Source organism: Engystomops pustulosus, chromosome 7, assembly GCF_040894005.1.
Source record: "Engystomops pustulosus chromosome 7, aEngPut4.maternal, whole genome shotgun sequence".
Classification (NCBI taxonomy): Eukaryota; Metazoa; Chordata; class Amphibia; order Anura; family Leptodactylidae; genus Engystomops; species Engystomops pustulosus.
Window position 1 is genome coordinate 4,096,169 of NC_092417.1, and position 19,297 is coordinate 4,115,465.

General features: G+C 47.0%; 1 protein-coding gene across 1 annotated transcript in view; it reads right to left on the minus strand.

The window, feature by feature from the left end:
• Nucleotides 1–19,297, minus strand: part of LOC140069140 (NACHT, LRR and PYD domains-containing protein 12-like) — a 129,915-nt gene that overhangs the window by 91,620 nt on the left and 18,998 nt on the right. The window contains exons 5-7 of the mRNA XM_072114510.1: nucleotides 15,842–17,537; nucleotides 14,940–15,107; nucleotides 12,859–13,026 (exon numbers count right to left, since the gene is read on the minus strand). Of these exons, the coding sequence (XP_071970611.1) occupies nucleotides 12,859–13,026; nucleotides 14,940–15,107; nucleotides 15,842–17,537 (2,032 nt within the window). The remainder of the gene's footprint in view (nucleotides 1–12,858; nucleotides 13,027–14,939; nucleotides 15,108–15,841; nucleotides 17,538–19,297) is intronic.

Here is a 19,297-nt window from a genome sequence, read left to right on the forward strand (position 1 = left end):
TGGACAGGTACCGCCTGTATCAGGGCCTGAGGAGGAAACTCGAGCATCTCGTCTCGACTGGAGGTAGTCGTGAGGACATCTCCAGAGTGAAATCCTTGCTGAAGAGGTGTCAGTACGATAGACACGCATCTTTGGTTTTTGAGAGGGATTACGGGAAATACCGCTCGCCCGACCCTTACAGAAACTGCAAGATGTCAGTGAATGGTAAAGTTGTCACAGGACTGGTTGACAGTACGGGATCCCTGAAAAGGTCCAGATCAGGGATCCTGGAGGTCGTCAGATCCTTCTACTCGCACCTCTTGGGCAGGAAGGATCTAGATCGGGATGTGATGTCGGCTTTCCTGGCTGAAACTGTCCCTGAGCCAGGAGTAGACCCCTCTCTTGATGTTTTGACAGAGATGATCAGGGAAGAGGAAGTCAGCCTGGCGATTGAAGGGCTCGCCCTCAAGAAATCACCAGGCCCGGATGGCTTAACATCCGAGTTTTATAAGACCTTTAAGGACGCCTTGGTTCCCCTCTTGACTGAGGTATTCAATGAGTGTCTTTCCTCGGGCGCTCTGCCGAAGTCAATGAGGAGGTCAGCCCTGATCATCCTGTCAAAGGGTAAGGACCGATCTCGTATTGAGAACTGGCGTCCCATAGCGCTTCTCAATGCGGACAGAAAGGTTTTGGCAAAGGTGCTGTTTAATCGGCTGGTGCAGTTTGCACCCCGGCTCCTTTCGGGGACCCAGCACTGCTCTGTTCCAGGCCGCAGTACATTTAGTGCTGTGCTTTGTGTCCGGGAGGCAGTGGAGCAGGGCAGGGCTGGTAACTGGAAGGGGTACTTGCTGTCCTTGGATCAGGCAAAAGCGTTTGATCGGGTTAACCACGAGTACCTCTGGTCTGTCCTTCTGAGGTATGGCCTGCCGGGTGGGTTTGTCAATTGGCTGAAAGTTTTGTACGCAGGGGCAGAGAGTTTCCCGCTTGTGAACGGTTGGATTGGCCGCTCTTTTGAGGTCGGGTCTGGTGTTCGCCAGGGTTGTCCTCTGAGCCCACTTTTATACGTGTTCGCGATTGACCCATTCCTTAGGAGGGTTGATCGTGGGCCGTTGGTGGGAGTCGGGATGGATCGGGCAGCACCGGAAGCCACTCTAAGGGTGGTAGCGTATGCTGATGATGTCACCGTTTTCGTGTCCTCGGGAGGGGAGGCGCAATGGGTGATGTCAGAGGTTGACTGCTACTCAGAGGTTTCTGGGTCCAAGATCAACCGGGATAAGTGTGAGAGTCTCTGGCTGGGAGAGGGAGGTCCGGGCTTTGATCTCCCGGACACTCTTCCAGGGCCTCAGGACTCCGCCAAAGTTCTAGGCATCGAATTTGGCCAGGGGGATTACCCCATGCAAAACTGGGACGGCAGGCTTAAGATCGCCGCTCAGAAGGTGGACCAGTGGAAGGGTTGGTCTTTGACCCTCAGAGAAAGGGTTAACCTGATTAAAACTTACCTGCTCCCATTGCTGATTTATCTGGGCAGTGTGTGCATGTTGCCAGAACCCCTCTGGACTCGGGTCTACAGTCTGTTCTTCCAGCTGTTATGGGGGAATAGGCTGAACCTTATCAAGAGGGAGGTTACTTACCGCACGAGGAGACAAGGAGGGTTGTGTATGGTCAACCCTGTGGTGTTCCTAGTGAATACCTTTCTTAAGATCAATGTAGCAAACCTCTGGAAAGAGAGGGCTCCTCCGTGGGTATACTCCTGCAGGGGATGGTTTAGGCCTTTCTTCCAGGAATGGGAGACAGGAGGACAAGTGAAGGATCTTCGTACACCGCATGGGCATCTTCCGGCTTACGCTACCCCGGTTCTGAAGGTGATTCGCCGGTGGGGTCTGGGAATGTGGGAGATCAGGACCATGTCGAGGAAAATCCTCGACAAGAGGGTTCTGTTGACCCATTTCCAGAAGCCTCTGGCCCTCAGGGATTGCCCACGTCGGGATCTGGGGGTGGGTTTGAGTTTATTGAATTCCATCAGGATCCCCTTGAAGTTTTGGGACGTGACTTGGCGCTGCTTCCATGGAAAGCTGTGTGTGAGGGACAATCTGAAGTGTAGGAGCTCTGAGGAAAGGGGTTGTCCCCGGGAGGAGTGCGGTGGCCTGCTGGAGAGCATGGACCACTTCCTGCTTCAGTGCCCCTATAACACAGAGGTGTACAACCGGGTGGGCGCTTCCATCCATTGGCCCGGGTTGGCCGGTCTCTCCTATGCGGAGTGGGCCTATGGAGCATTCAGAGGCCTGGGTGGCCGGGACCGCTGCACGTTATTCCTAGTTAGTCTAGTGGTCAGGTACCACACGTGGAACGCACGGTGTTTAGTATCGACGCAGCATAAAATCCTCCCGGTGGATGAGGTGGTTAGGAACATTCTGGGTGACCTGGTGAAGGTGCGCTCTCTGGAGTATGAGAGGCTGGGCACGGGGAGGGCCTCTCTCCTTTGGAGGGGGTTCTCCTTTAGTGTCCCTTAGTCTGTCCTCTCCTCTCCTGGTGTTGGGCTGAAGCTGACACTGTAGAGTTTTGTTTTGTGTTCTGAGGTTATAGTGATGTTGGGCTTGCAGGCGCCGAACCTGGGCTTTATGTGGTTTTGATTGATGTTGTTCAGGTTTAATTTGTATTCTGTTTTCTATATGTTGTAATTAGTGTATATATTGTATATATTGTATATAGTGGGGTTTGGGACATAGTGTTAGGTTGGGAGGGGGGTGATGGTGGTTGGGAGGGGGGTGGTGGTGATGGGATTTATGAACTGACCTTGGACACTGGTCTGGACTACTTAACGCAAACTTTGGACGTTAGACCAGTGTCTGGGGGGAAGGGGGGGGTGCGGGCGAGGGATTTAGTTTAGTGTAGTGTTGTGTGTATTTGTTATTATATATTGAAAAAAAAAAAAAAAAAAAAACGGGTGTGGGGTGGTTTGTTATTAGAGGGTGTAGGGTGGGTTTATGTATATTTATAGTCATTTTTGTTTATTTGCGGGTGTGGCTTGTGTTGGGTGGGGGTTGTGGTGATTGGTGTTTATTCATTTCGGTGTATTGTAAGTTATTGTTTTTACTAGGTGTGAATGTGGCTGGACCAGCAGGTAAGATATTGTACATATTGTATATTAGGTTTTGTTTGTATTGTTATGTTTTTTACTTTTATATAAAATAAAAGATCCACAGGATAGGATTGGATACACAGCTCAGCAGTCAGTATCACACAGGATAGGATTAGATACACAGCTCAGCAGTATCACACAGGATAGGATTAGATACACAGCTCAGCAGTATCACACAGGATAGGATTAGATACACAGCTCAGCAGTCAGTATCACACAGGATAGGATTAGATACACGGCTCAGCAGTATCACACAGGATAGGATTAGATACACAGCTCAGCAGTATCACACAGGATAGGATTAGATACACAGCTCAGCAGTATCACACAGGATTGGATACACAGCTCAGCAGTCAGTATCACACAGGATAGGATTAGATACACGGCTCAGCAGTATCACACAGGATAGGATTAGATACACAGCTCAGCAGTATCACACAGGATAGGATTAGATACACAGCTCAGCAGTATCACACAGGATTAGATACACAGCTCAGCAGTATCACACAGGATTAGATACACAGCTCAGCAGTATCACACAGGATTAGATACACAGCTCAGCAGTATCACACAGGAGAGGATTAGATACACAGCTCAGCAGACTGTATCACACAGGAGAGGATTAGATACACAGCTCAGCAGACTGTATCACACAGGAGAGGATTAGATACACAGCTCAGCAGTATCACACAGGATAGGATTAGATACACAGCTCAGCAGTATCACACAGGAGAGAATTAGATACACGGCTCAGCAGTATCACACAGGAGAGGATTAGATACACGGCTCAGCAGTATCACACATGAGAGGATTAGATACACAGCTCAGCTGTCAGTATCACACAGGAGAGGATTAGATACACAGCTCTGCAGTATCACACAGGAGAGGATTAGATACACAGCTTTAGATAAACGGCTCAGCAGTATCACACAGGGTAGGATTAGATACACGGCTCAGCAATATCACACAGGAGAGGATTAGATACACGGCTCAGCAGTATCACACAGGAGAGGATTAGATACACGGCTCAGCAGTATCACACAGGAGAGGATTAGATACACAGCTCAGCTGTCAGTATCACACAGGAGAGGATTAGATACACAGCTCTGCAGTATCACACAGGATTAGATACACAGCTCAGCAGTATCACACAGGATTAGATACACAGCTCAGCAGACTGTATTACACAGGAGAGGATTAGATACACAGCTCAGCAGTATCACACAGGATAGGATTAGATACACAGCTCAGCTGTCAGTATCACACAGGATAGGATTAGATACACGGCTCAGCAGTATCACACAGGAGAGAATTAGATACACAGCTCAGCAGTATCACACAGGAGAGGATTAGATACACAGCTCAGCTGTCAGTATCACACAGGAGAGGATTAGATACACAGCTCTGCAGTATCACACAGGAGAGGATTAGATACACAGCTCAGCAGTATCACACAGGATTAGATACACAGCTCAGCAGTATCACACAGGATTAGATTCACAGCTCAGCAGTATCACACAGGAGAGGATTAGATACACAGCTCAGCAGACTGTATCACTCAGGAGAGGATTAGATACACAGCTCAGCAGTATCACACAGGAGAGGATTAGATACACAGCTCAGCAGACTGTATCACACAGGAGAGGATTAGATACACAGCTCAGCAGTATCACACAGGATAGGATTGGATACACAGCTCAGCAGTATCACACAGGATTAGATACACAGCTCAGCAGTATCACACAGGATTAGATTCACAGCTCAGCAGTATCACACAGGAGAGGATTAGATACACAGCTCAGCAGACTGTATCACTCAGGAGAGGATTAGATACACAGCTCAGCAGTATCACACAGGAGAGGATTAGATACACAGCTCAGCAGACTGTATCACACAGGAGAGGATTAGATACACAGCTCAGCAGTATCACACAGGATAGGATTAGATACACAGCTCTGCAGTATCACACAGGAGAGGATTAGATACACAGCTTTAGATACACGGCTCTGCAGTATCACACAGGAGAGGATTAGATACACAGCTCTGCAGTATCACACAGGAGAGGATTAGATACACAGCTCTGCGGTATCACACAGGAGAGGATTAGATACACCGCTTTAGATACACGGCTCAGCAGTATCACACAGGATAGGATTGGATACACAGCTCAGCAGTATCACACAGGATTAGATACACAGCTCAGCAGTATCACACAGGATTAGATAAACAGCTCAGCAGTATCACACAGGAGAGGATTAGATACACAGCTCAGCAGACTGTATCACACAGGAGAGGATTAGATACACAGCTCTGCAGTATCACACAGGAGAGGATTAGATACACAGCTTTAGATACACGGCTCAGCAGTATCACACAGGATAGGATTGGATACACAGCTCAGCAGTATCACACAGGATTAGATACACAGCTCAGCAGTATCACACAGGAGAGGATTAGATACACAGCTCAGCAGTATCACACAGGAGAGGATTAGATACACAGCTCAGCTGTCAGTATCACACAGGATAGGATTAGATACACGGCTCAGCAGTATCACACAGGAGAGAATTAGATACACAGCTCAGCAGTATCACACAGGAGAGGATTAGATACACGGCTCAGCAGTATCACACAGGAGAGGATTAGATACACGGCTCAGCAGTATCACACATGAGAGGATTAGATACACAGCTCAGCTGTCAGTATCACACAGGAGAGGATTAGATACACAGCTCTGCAGTATCACACAGGAGAGGATTAGATACACAGCTTTAGATAAACGGCTCAGCAGTATCACACAGGGTAGGATTAGATACACGGCTCAGCAATATCACACAGGAGAGGATTAGATACACAGCTCAGCAGTATCACACAGGAGAGGATTAGATACACGGCTCAGCAGTATCACACAGGAGAGGATTAGATACACAGCTCAGCTGTCAGTATCACACAGGAGAGGATTAGATACACGGCTCAGCAGTATCACACAGGAGAGGATTAGATACACAGCTCAGCAGTATCACACAGGAGAGAATTAGATACACAGCTCAGCAGTATCACACAGGAGAGGATTAGATACACGGCTCAGCAGTATCACACAGGATTAGATACACGGCTCAGCAGTATCACACAGGAGAGGATTAGATACACGGCTCAGCAGTATCACACAGGAGAGGATTAGATACACAGCTCAGCAGTATCACACAGGAGAGGATTAGATACACAGCTCAGCAGTATCACACAGGAGAGGATTAGATACACAGCTCAGCAGTATCACACAGGAGAGGATTAGATACACGGCTCAGCAGTATCACACAGGATTAGATACACAGCTCAGCAGTATCACACAGGAGAGGATTAGATACACGGCTCAGCAGTATGACACAGGATTAGATACACAGCTCAGCAGTATCACACAGGAGAGGATTAGATACACGGCTCAGCAGTATCACACAGGAGAGGATTAGATACACAGCTCAGCAGTATCACACAGGAGAGGATTAGATACACAGCTCAGCAGTATCACACAGAAGAGGATTAGATACACAGCTCAGCAGTATCACACAGGAGAGGATTAGATACACAGCTCAGCAGTATCACACAGGAGAGGATTAGATACACGGCTCAGCAGTATCACACAGGATTAGATACACAGCTCAGCAGTATCACACAGGAGAGGATTAGATACACGGCTCAGCAGTATCACACAGGATTAGATACACAGCTCAGCAGTATCACACAGGAGAAGATTAGATACACGGCTCAGCAGTATCACACAGGAGAGGATTAGATACACAGCTCAGCAGTATCACACAGGAGAGGATTAGATACACGGCTCAGCAGTATCACACAGGATTAGATACACAGCTCAGCAGTATCACACAGGAGAGGATTAGATACACGGCTCAGCAGTATCACACAGGATTAGATACACAGCTCAGCAGTATCACACAGGAGAAGATTAGATACACGGCTCAGCAGTATCACACAGGAGAGGATTAGATACACGGCTCAGCAGTCAGTATCACACAGGAGAGGATTAGATACACAGCTCAGCAGTATCACAAAGGAGAGGATTAGATACACAGCTTTAGATACACGGCTCAGCAGTATCACACAGGAGAGGATTAGATACACGGCTCAGCAGTCAGTATCACACAGGAGAGGATTAGATACACAGCTCAGCAGTATCACACAGGAGAGGATTAGATACACAGCTTTAGATACACGGCTCAGCAGTATCACACAGGAGAGAATTAGAAACACGGCTCAGCAGTATCACACAGGAGAGAATTAGATACACGGCTCAGCAGTATCACACAGGAGAGGATTAGATACACAGCTCAGCAGTATCACACAGGAGAGGATTAGATACACAGCTCAGCAGTATCACAAAGGAGAGGATTAGATACACGGCTCAGCAGTCAGTATCACACAGGAGAGGATTAGATACACAGCTCTGCAGTATCACACAGGAGAGGATTAGATACACAGCTTTAGATACACGGCTCAGCAGTATCACACAGGAGAGAATTAGAAACACGGCTCAGCAGTATCACACAGGAGAGAATTAGATACACGGCTCAGCAGTATCACACAGGAGAGAATTAGATACACAGCTCAGCAGTATCACACAGGAGAGGATTAGATACACAGCTCAGCAGTATCACAAAGGAGAGGATTAGATACACAGCTTTAGATACACGGCTCAGCAGTATCACACAGGAGAGAATTAGATACACGGCTCAGCAGTATCACACAGGAGAGGATTAGATACACAGCTCAGCAGTATCACACAGGAGAGGATTAGATACACAGCTCAGCAGTATCACAAAGGAGAGGATTAGATACACAGCTCAGCAGTATCACACAGGAGAGGATTAGATACACAGCTCAGCAGTATCACACAGGATAGGATTAGATACACAGCTCAGCAGACTGTATCACACAGGAGAGGATTAGATACACAGCTCAGCAGTATCACACAGGAGAGGATTAGATACACAGCTCAGCAGTATCACAAAGGAGAGGATTAGATACACAGCTTTAGATACACGGCTCAGCAGTATCACACAGGAGAGAATTAGATACACAGCTCAGCAGTATCGCACAGGAGAGGATTAGATACACAGCTCAGCAGTATCACACAGGAGAGGATTAGATACACAGCTCAGCAGTATCACACAGGAGAGGATTAGATACACGGCTCAGCAGTATCACACAGGATTAGATACACAGCTCAGCAGTATCACACAGGAGAGGATTAGATACACGGCTCAGCAGTATCACACAGGAGAGGATTAGATACACGGCTCAGCAGTATCACACAGGATTAGATACACAGCTCAGCAGTATCACACAGGAGAGGATTAGATACACGGCTCAGCAGTATCACACAGGAGAGGATTAGATACACAGCTCAGCAGTATCACACAGGAGAGGATTAGATACACAGCTCAGCAGTATCACACAGAAGAGGATTAGATACACAGCTCAGCAGTATCACACAGGAGAAGATTAGATACACGGCTCAGCAGTATCACACAGGAGAGGATTAGATACACGGCTCAGCAGTCAGTATCACACAGGAGAGGATTAGATACACAGCTTTAGATACACGGCTCAGCAGTATCACACAGGAGAGGATTAGATACACAGCTCAGCAGTATCACACAGGAGAGGATTAGATACACAGCTCAGCAGTATCACACAGGATAGGATTAGATACACAGCTCAGCAGTATCACACAGGATAGGATTAGATACACAGCTCAGCAGACTGTATCACACAGGAGAGGATTAGATACACAGCTCAGCAGACTGTATCACACAGGAGAGGATTAGATACACAGCTCAGCAGTATCACACAGGAGAGGATTAGATACACAGCTCAGCAGTATCACAAAGGAGAGGATTAGATACACAGCTTTAGATACACGGCTCAGCAGTATCACACAGGAGAGAATTAGATACACGGCTCAGCAGTATCACACAGGAGAGGATTAGATACACAGCTCAGCAGTATCACACAGGAGAGGATTAGATACACAGCTCAGCAGTATCACAAAGGAGAGGATTAGATACACAGCTTTAGATACACGGCTCAGCAGTATCACACAGGAGAGAATTAGATACACGGCTCAGCAGTATCACACAGGAGAGGATTAGATACACAGCTCAGCAGTATCACACAGGAGAGGATTAGATACACAGCTCAGCAGTATCACACAGGAGAGGATTAGATACACAGCTCAGCAGTATCACAAAGGAGAGGATTAGATACACAGCTCAGCAGTATCACACAGGAGAGGATTAGATACACAGCTCAGCAGTATCACACAGGAGAGGATTAGATACACAGCTCAGCAGACTGTATCACACAGGAGAGGATTAGATACACAGCTCAGCAGACTGTATCACACAGGAGAGGATTAGATACACAGCTCAGCAGTATCACACAGGAGAGGATTAGATACACAGCTCAGCAGTATCACAAAGGAGAGGATTAGATACACAGCTTTAGATACACGGCTCAGCAGTATCACACAGGAGAGAATTAGATACACGGCTCAGCAGTATCACACAGGAGAGGATTAGATACACAGCTCAGCAGTATCACACAGGAGAGGATTAGATACACAGCTCAGCAGAATCACAAAGGAGAGGATTAGATACACAGCTCAGCAGTATCACAAAGGAGAGGATTAGATACACAGCTCAGCAGTATCACACAGAAGAAGATTAGATACACGGCTCAGCAGTATCACACAGGAGAGGATTAGATACACGGCTCAGCAGTCAGTATCACACAGGAGAGGATTAGATACACAGCTCTGCAGTATCACACAGGAGAGGATTAGATACACAGCTTTAGATACACGGCTCAGCAGTATCACACAGGAGAGAATTAGATACACGGCTCAGCAGTATCACACAGGAGAGGATTAGATACACAGCTCAGCAGTATCACACAGGAGAGGATTAGATACACAGCTCAGCAGTATCACACAGGAGAAGATTAGATACACAGCTCAGCAGTATCACACAGGAGAGGATTAGATACACAGCTCAGCAGTATCACACAGAAGAGGATTAGATACACAGCTCAGCAGTATCACACAGGAGAGGATTAGATACACGGCTCAGCAGTATCACACAGGATTAGATACACAGCTCAGCAGTATCACACAGGAGAGGATTAGATACACGGCTCAGCAGTATCACACAGGAGAGGATTAGATACACGGCTCAGCAGTATCACACAGGATTAGATACACAGCTCAGCAGTATCACACAGGAGAGGATTAGATACACGGCTCAGCAGTATCACACAGGAGAGGATTAGATACACAGCTCAGCAGTATCACACAGGAGAGGATTAGATACACAGCTCAGCAGTATCACACAGAAGAGGATTAGATACACAGCTCAGCAGTATCACACAGGAGAAGATTAGATACACGGCTCAGCAGTATCACACAGGAGAGGATTAGATACACGGCTCAGCAGTCAGTATCACACAGGAGAGGATTAGATACACAGCTTTAGATACACGGCTCAGCAGTATCACACAGGAGAGAATTAGATACACGGCTCAGCAGTATCACACAGGAGAGGATTAGATACACAGCTCAGCAGTATCACACAGGAGAGGATTAGATACACAGCTCAGCAGTCAGTATCACACAGGAGAGGATTAGATACACAGCTCAGCAGACTGTATCACACAGTAGAGGATTAGATACACAGCTCAGCAGACTGTATCACACAGGAGAGGATTAGATACACAGCTCAGCAGTATCACAAAGGAGAGGATTAGATACACAGCTTTAGATACACGGCTCAGCAGTATCACACAGGAGAGAATTAGATACACGGCTCAGCAGTATCACACAGGAGAGGATTAGATACACAGCTCAGCAGTCAGTATCACACAGGAGAGGATTAGATACACAGCTCAGCAGTATCACACAGGAGAAGATTAGATACACGGCTCAGCAGTATCACACAGGAGAGGATTAGATACACGGCTCAGCAGTCAGTATCACACAGGAGAGGATTAGATACACAGCTCAGCAGTATCACAAAGGAGAGGATTAGATACACAGCTTTAGATACACGGCTCAGCAGTATCACACAGGAGAGGATTAGATACACAGCTCAGCAGTATCACACAGGAGAGGATTAGATACACAGCTCAGCAGTCAGTATCACACAGGAGAGGATTAGATACACAGCTCAGCAGTATCACACAGGAGAAGATTAGATACACGGCTCAGCAGTATCACACAGGAGAGGATTAGATACACGGCTCAGCAGTCAGTATCACACAGGAGAGGATTAGATACACAGCTCTGCAGTATCACACAGGAGAGGATTAGATACACAGCTTTAGATACACGGCTCAGCAGTATTACACAGGAGAGAATTAGAAACACGGCTCAGCAGTATCACACAGGAGAGAATTAGATACACGGCTCAGCAGTATCACACAGGAGAGGATTAGATACACAGCTCAGCAGTATCACACAGGAGAGGATTAGATACACAGCTCAGCAGTATCACAAAGGAGAGGATTAGATACACAGCTCAGCAGTATCACACAGGAGAGGATTAGATACACAGCTCAGCAGTATCACACAGGATAGGATTAGATACACAGCTCAGCAGACTGTATCACACAGGAGAGGATTAGATACACAGCTCAGCAGACTGTATCACACAGGAGAGGATTAGATACACAGCTCAGCAGTATCACACAGGAGAGGATTAGATACACAGCTCAGCAGTATCACAAAGGAGAGGATTAGATACACAGCTTTAGATACACGGCTCAGCAGTATCACACAGGAGAGAATTAGATACACGGCTCAGCAGTATCACACAGGAGAGGATTAGATACACAGCTCAGCAGTATCACACAGGAGAGGATTAGATACACGGCTCAGCAGTCAGTATCACACAGGAGAGGATTAGATACACAGCTCTGCAGTATCACACAGGAGAGGATTAGATACACAGCTTTAGATACACGGCTCAGCAGTATCACACAGGAGAGAATTAGATACACGGCTCAGCAGTATCACACAGGAGAGGATTAGATACACAGCTCAGCAGTATCACACAGGAGAGGATTAGATACACAGCTCAGCAGTATCACACAGGAGAGGATTAGATACACAGCTCAGCAGTATCACAAGGAGAGGATTAGATACACAGCTCAGCAGTATCACAAGGAGAGGATTAGATACACAGCTCAGCAGTATCACACAGGAGAGGATTAGATACACGGCTCAGCAGTATCACACAGGAGAGGATTAGATACACAGCTCAGCAGTATCACACAGGAGAGGATTAGATACACGGCTCAGCAGTATCACACAGGAGAGGATTAGATACACAGCTCAGCAGTATCACAAGGAGAGGATTAGATACACAGCTCAGCAGTATCACACAGGAGAGGATTAGATACACAGCTCAGCAGACTGTATCACACAGGACAGGATTAGATACACAGCTCAGCAGTATCACAAGGAGAGGATTAGATACACGGCTCAGCAGTATCACAAGGAGAGGATTAGATACACGGCTCAGCAGTATCACACAGGAGAGGATTAGATACACGGCTCAGCAGTATCACACAGGAAAGGATTAGATACACAGCTCAGCAGTATCACACAGGAGAGGATTAGATACAAAGTGTCTATTACCCAGAGAATCTTCATTATATCTTATACTTACCCTAATTCCTCCAACCTGCGGAGACCGGACAGAGCTTCCAGCAGGACACTGAGGTCAGGACCAGCCAGGAGGTTACCAGACAGGACAAGTGTCTTCAGGTCCGGATTATTCCTTATTACAGAAGCCAACGGGACGCAGGACGAGTCTGCGAGATTATTAAGGGCCAAACTGTAAGAATAAGAGGAGATGTGAGGGAGGTATCACACAGGATTAGATACACAGCTCAGCAGTATCACACAGGAGAGGATTAGATACACAGCTCAGCAGTATCACACAGGAGAGGATTAGATACACAGCTCACCAGTATCACACAGGAGAGGATTAGATACATGGCTCAGCAGTATCACACAGGAGAGGATTAGATACACGGCTCAGCAGTATCACACATGAGAGGATTAGATACACAGCTCAGCAGTATCACACAAGAGAGGATTAGATACACAGCTCAGCAGAATCACACAGGAGAGGATTAGATACACGGCTCAGCAGTATCACACAGGAGAGGATTAGATACACAGCTCAGCAGTATCACACAGGAGAGGATTAGATACACAGCTCAGCAGTATCACACAGGATAGGATTAGATACACAGCTCAGCAGACTGTATCACACAGGACAGGATTAGATACACAGCTCAGCATTATCACACAGGAGAGGATTAGATACACAGCTCAGCAGTATCACACAGGAAAGGATTAGATACACAGCTCAGCAGTATCACACAGGAGAGGATTAGATACACAGCAGACTGTATCACACAGGATAGGATTAGATACACAGCTCAGCAGTATCACACAGGAGAGGATTAGATACACAGCTCAGCAGTATCACACAGGATAGGATTAGATACACAGCTCAGCAGACTGTATCACACAGGACAGGATTAGATACACAGCTCAGCATTATCACACAGGAGAGGATTAGATACACAGCTCAGCAGTATCACACAGGAAAGGATTAGATACACAGCTCAGCAGTATCACACAGGAGAGGATTAGATACACAGCAGACTGTATCACACAGGAGAGGATTAGATACACAGCTCAGCAGTATCACACAGGAGAGGATTAGATACACAGCTCAGCAGTATCACACAGGAGAGGATTAGATACACAGCTCAGTAGTATCACACAGGAGAGGATTAGATACACAGCTCAGCAGTATCACACAAGAGAGGATTAGATACACAGCTCAGCAGAATCACACAGGAGAGGATTAGATACACAGCTCAGCAGTATCACACAGGAAAGGATTAGATACACAGCTCAGTAGTATCACACAGGAGAGGATTAGATACACAGCTCAGCAGTATCACACAGGATAGGATTAGATACACAGCTCAGCAGTATCACACAGGATAGGATTAGATACACAACTCAGCAGTATCACACAGGAGATGATTAGATACACAGCTCAGCAGTATCACACAGGATAGGATTAGATACACAGCTCGGCAGTATCACACAGGAGAGGATTAGATACACAGCTCAGCAGTATCACACAGGAGAGGATTAGATACACAGCTCAGCAGTATCACACAGGAGAGAATTAGATACACAGCTCAGCAGTATCACACAGGATTAGATACACAGCTCAGCAGACTGTATCACACAGGAGAGGATTTGTTACACAGCTCAGCAGTATCACACAGGAGAGGATTAGATACACAACTCAGCAGTATCACACAGGAGAGGATTAGATACACGGCTCAGCAGTATCACACAGGAGAGGATTAGATACACGGCTCAGCAGTATCACACAGGAGAGGATTAGATACACAGCTCAGCAGTATCACACAGGAGAGGATTAGATACACAGCTCAGCAGTATCACACAGGAGAGCATTAGATACACAGCTCAGCAGTATCACACAGGAGAGGATTAGATACACAGCTCAGCAGTATCACACAGGAAAGGATTAGATACACGGCTCAGCAGTATCACACAGGAAAGGATTAGATACACGGCTCAGCAGTATCACACAGGAGAGGATTAGATACACGGCTCAGCAGTATCACACAGGAGAGGATTAGATACAAAGTGTCTATTACCCAGAGAATCTTCATTATATCTTGTACTTACTGTAATCTCTCCAACCTGCGGAGACCGGACAGAGCTTCCAGCAGGACACTGAGGTCAGGACCAGCCAGGGGGTTACCAGACAGGACAAGTATCTTCAGGTCCGGATTATTCCTTATTACAGAAGCCAACGGGACGCAGGACGAGTCTGGGAGATTATTATAACCCAACCTGTAAGAATAAGAGGAGATGTGAGGGAGGTATCACACAGGATTAGATACACAGCTCAGCAGTATCACACAGGAGAGGATTAGATACACAGCTCAGCAGTATCACACAGGAGAGGATTAGATACACAGCTCAGCAGTATCACACAGGAGAGGATTAGATAGACAGCTCAGCAGTATCACACAGGAGAGGATTAGATACACAGCTCAGCAGTATCACACAGGAGAGGATTAGATACACAGCTCAGCAGTATCACACAGGAGAGGATTAGATACACAGCTCAGCAGTATCACACAGGAGAGGATTAGATACATGGCTCAGCAGTATCACACAGGAGAGGATTAGATACACAGCTCAGCAGTATCACACAGGATAGGATTAGATACACGGCTCAGCAGAAAGTATCACACAGGATAGGATTAGATACACAGCTCAGCAGAAAGTATCACACAGGAGAGGATTAGATACACAGCTCAGCAGTATCACACAGGAGAGGATTAGATACACGGCTCAGCAGACAGTATCACACAGGATAGGATTAGATACACGGCTCAGCAGACAGTATCACACAGGATAGGATTAGATACACAGCTCAGCAGGCAGTATCACACGTCAGGATTAGATACTCAGGTACAGTTCTCCCCTTATTACCACCGGGGGGCGCTATCCCCACCATTACTACTATTACTATTGGTTACTGTGGATCCCGGTGTAATAATAATCCGGATGATTTATACCTCAGATCCCGGAGGTTGTGTAATCCTGGTGCCAGTCTCTCTAATCCCTCAGGGTCTATAGAGCATTCAGATAGATGGAGACCTTGTATATGTGAGCAGCACTCCATGATGAATGATAACACGGTGCAGTCTAGAGCCGACAAGCGAACACCAGAAAGGTCCAATGTTCTGTGTGACTGTAATGATTCCTGCACCAGAACCTTATTCCGGGTCTCAAACAGATAGAAGAACGTCCGGAGAAGTCGCTTGTTGTCCTCACTTTCTCCCATCCTCTGTTCCTCAGTAATGAAGTTCCTCAGCCAAGTGATGACGTCTATGGAGGCCTGAGCTGCTCGTGTGTCCAGGTATCCGGTTAGTAGTGACCTGGTGGTGGCATCTGATAGACCACACAGGAAGCGGAGGAACATCTCACCTCGTCCATCAGGATAGGACTCGGCTCTTTCTAGTGATTTCTGTAACTTCTCAGGAGAATAATCGGCATAATGCACAAAGGCAGAGAAGAATTCCTGGACAGTGAGATGTAAGAAGGAATAGGACACAGGTTCCTCCGATTCCATCAGGAAACTTGATAAGAGCTTTGACTTATTGTCCACATGGAAAGACTCCAGATCCCGACCATCAAATATAATCGTGTGATTCATGACCCCATGTTCTGCCATCCATCCCATGGACTGCAGGAGCTTCTGGGCGCCACTTTTCTCCGGGCTGTGATTGGACAGGATGTTGGCGACAAATATGGCAAAGAGCTGGGTCACGGTTCTGGGTAATAATGAGACCTGCTGGTCACTACTTGTGGTCTGGAAGCTCCTGGATAATACTGTACAGATGATCCAGCAGTAGGACGGGAGGTAACAGAACGTGTACAATGTGTCATTCTGCCTCACATAGGTAAAAGCCTTTTCTGCCAGTTCTGGGTCACGGAAGAAATTGTCAAAGTAAATCTTTCTTTCTTCTGTGAAGAATCCACTGATTTCTACCATTCGCTGGAAATCCCTACAATCCATTGATGCCAGTCTGGTCGGGCGACTGGTCATCAGAACAGAACAACCATTAAGAAGAGACTTTCTCACCAAACTGACCACAATGTGACCACAACGTTCCGGCTCTTTAGGGTCGGAGCACAAGTGACGGGATGTGAAATCCATTGTCTGATTGCTTTCATCTAATCCATCAAATATAAAGAGAAGTTTCTCTGGATCCTGTAGGATGTTCCCGAGCTGCTGCCACAGATATGGGTAATGATGAAGGATCAGGGTCTCCAGACTAACCTTATCCCATTGGTTCAGTTCCCGGAATTTGAAGAAGAAGATAAAAGAGAATCTTTGATAGAGATCCCCCTTCACCCAGTCATAGACAATCTTCTGCATCAGCGTGGTCTTCCCTACCCCGGGCACTCCGCTCACCAGCACCATATGTGGTACCAGTCTGGACCGGTGGCACCAGCGGAACATCTTGTTGGGGGAAATACGTTGTAATTCATGATGTTTCTTCTTTACATATTCCTCATGTCTTGCCCCGGTCGCTATGAGCTCATTCTCAGAGCGTTCCCTAAAGTGATGAGTGGAGACAATGATGAGGGTCACATAACGTGTGCAGAAGGGAAAACTCTCCTCCTCCTGGTTACATCTCGGAGGTTTGTTCTCTATCAGTTTCTCCGTTTTCTCATATAAATGTTTCTTGTGATGGTTCTGGATTTCTATGGAAAATACAGAAAATAAAAGTGAAGATAAGAGGCTGAGACAAGACACAATCTTTAGTAGGAGAAATGTACAGATAGAAGAGGTTATAGATCAGATATTGTAGACGCCATGGATCAGGTGTAATGGAAAGATGGAGACGTGTCATGTGGCTCTGAAATAACACAAATGCTGTGATGGGGACTTGAAGGTCGTATTCTGGGGACCAGGACTGGCATTAGGCAGAGCAAATTAGCACCTGCTACTTCCGTGAACATTACCTGATGCTCCCAGAACACGCTGCTCAGCTACAATGGTAGAGGCTCAGACTGGTCCAGTGGTGCACCCGTGATTCTCCTGGGGGGTCCAACAACTGTGCCAACACAGTCACATATTGCAACTAGTATAAAATTGTATACTCAATGGGGGTCATTTACTAAGGGCCCGATTCGCATTTTCCCGACGTGTTACCCAAATATTTACGATTTGCGTTTTTGGCGCACGCGGTCAGATTGTGGCGCATTGGCACCGGCATGCACGCGACGGAAGTGGGGGGTGTGGCCGAACGAAAACCCTACGGATTCGGTGATTCACTTATTTAATAGTGATCGTGAACTCCAGCGGACTTCAGCGCAGCACCGACACCTGGTGGACGTCGGAGGAACTGCCTTAGTGAATCGCCGGAAGACCTGAATCCATCACAGAGAAGGCGCCGATGGATCGCGAATGGACCGGGTAAGTAAATGTCCTAAAGCACATTGGGGCACATTTACTAAGAGCAGTGCAGTGTGTACTATGTGCAGTGTCCTGTGTTTGGTGCAGGGGGCGCCAGATTCAAGATTTCTGGCACCTATCCTTCATAATCCTGGCTCCCCCTGCACTGCTCCAACAGGGTGCACCTTTTTTTGGTGCCCGTTTAACATGGGGCATGCGTGCACTTCTGTCAGACTTCCATGTTAAATGTGGTTCACGGCCCGACTGAGCCCCGGAGCGCCTATTTCAGGGCAGAATTTTGTGTTGCGTCGGGTATAGTGCAGCCGCCCCACAAATGTGTCTTGGACATTTCTTAATTACCTTATGAAAAAGAACAGAGTACTGAGTGGTCACTGCTCCTGCCTGTGAGTATCTGTGTAGGCTTTTCCTGAACTGTGTCACGCTCAAGGCGCTTCATCTGGCTGACTTGTGGTTTTTCTTGATTTTGAAACGGACATTACCCGTGCAAGCAGGAAAGAATGTGCAAAGTCCGACAGAAAACTGGTGCAGGGGCTTTAGTAAATCTGAGCCAATGACTACAACTGCGAATATATATAACAATCAATCAGGACAAAACATTTAAAATCAATTTGTAAAATTGTACTAATGAGGCAGAAGGTCTCTGGAGGGTGTTACCCGTCTACAGGTTTCTCACAGAGTGGATTTAGGGACCAGCAGCCAGGAGATAGTTTCTGAGGAGAAGGAAGAGGAATACGAGTTTTCCTCACAGCAGGTGGTGTCCAACGCAGTTCATGGGCCTCAAAGGAGCGTCACAAGGTCAGACGCCACGGAGGAGACACCACCCACCGAGGACAGCTTGCCTCTTGCCTCTGGTTCACCTACATTAGCCCATATATGCTCCAGTGCCTGTGCAGCAAACACAGAGGTGCCCGTGTAGCCAATAGTGCCAGTCACTGGGCGGCCGCCATGCTGGATCCACGCCATAGAGATAAAATAATATCCTTTATTCCACCACTAGAGCTCATGATATTAAGAGAATGCACAATCTGAGGCCGAGGAGCAAGAA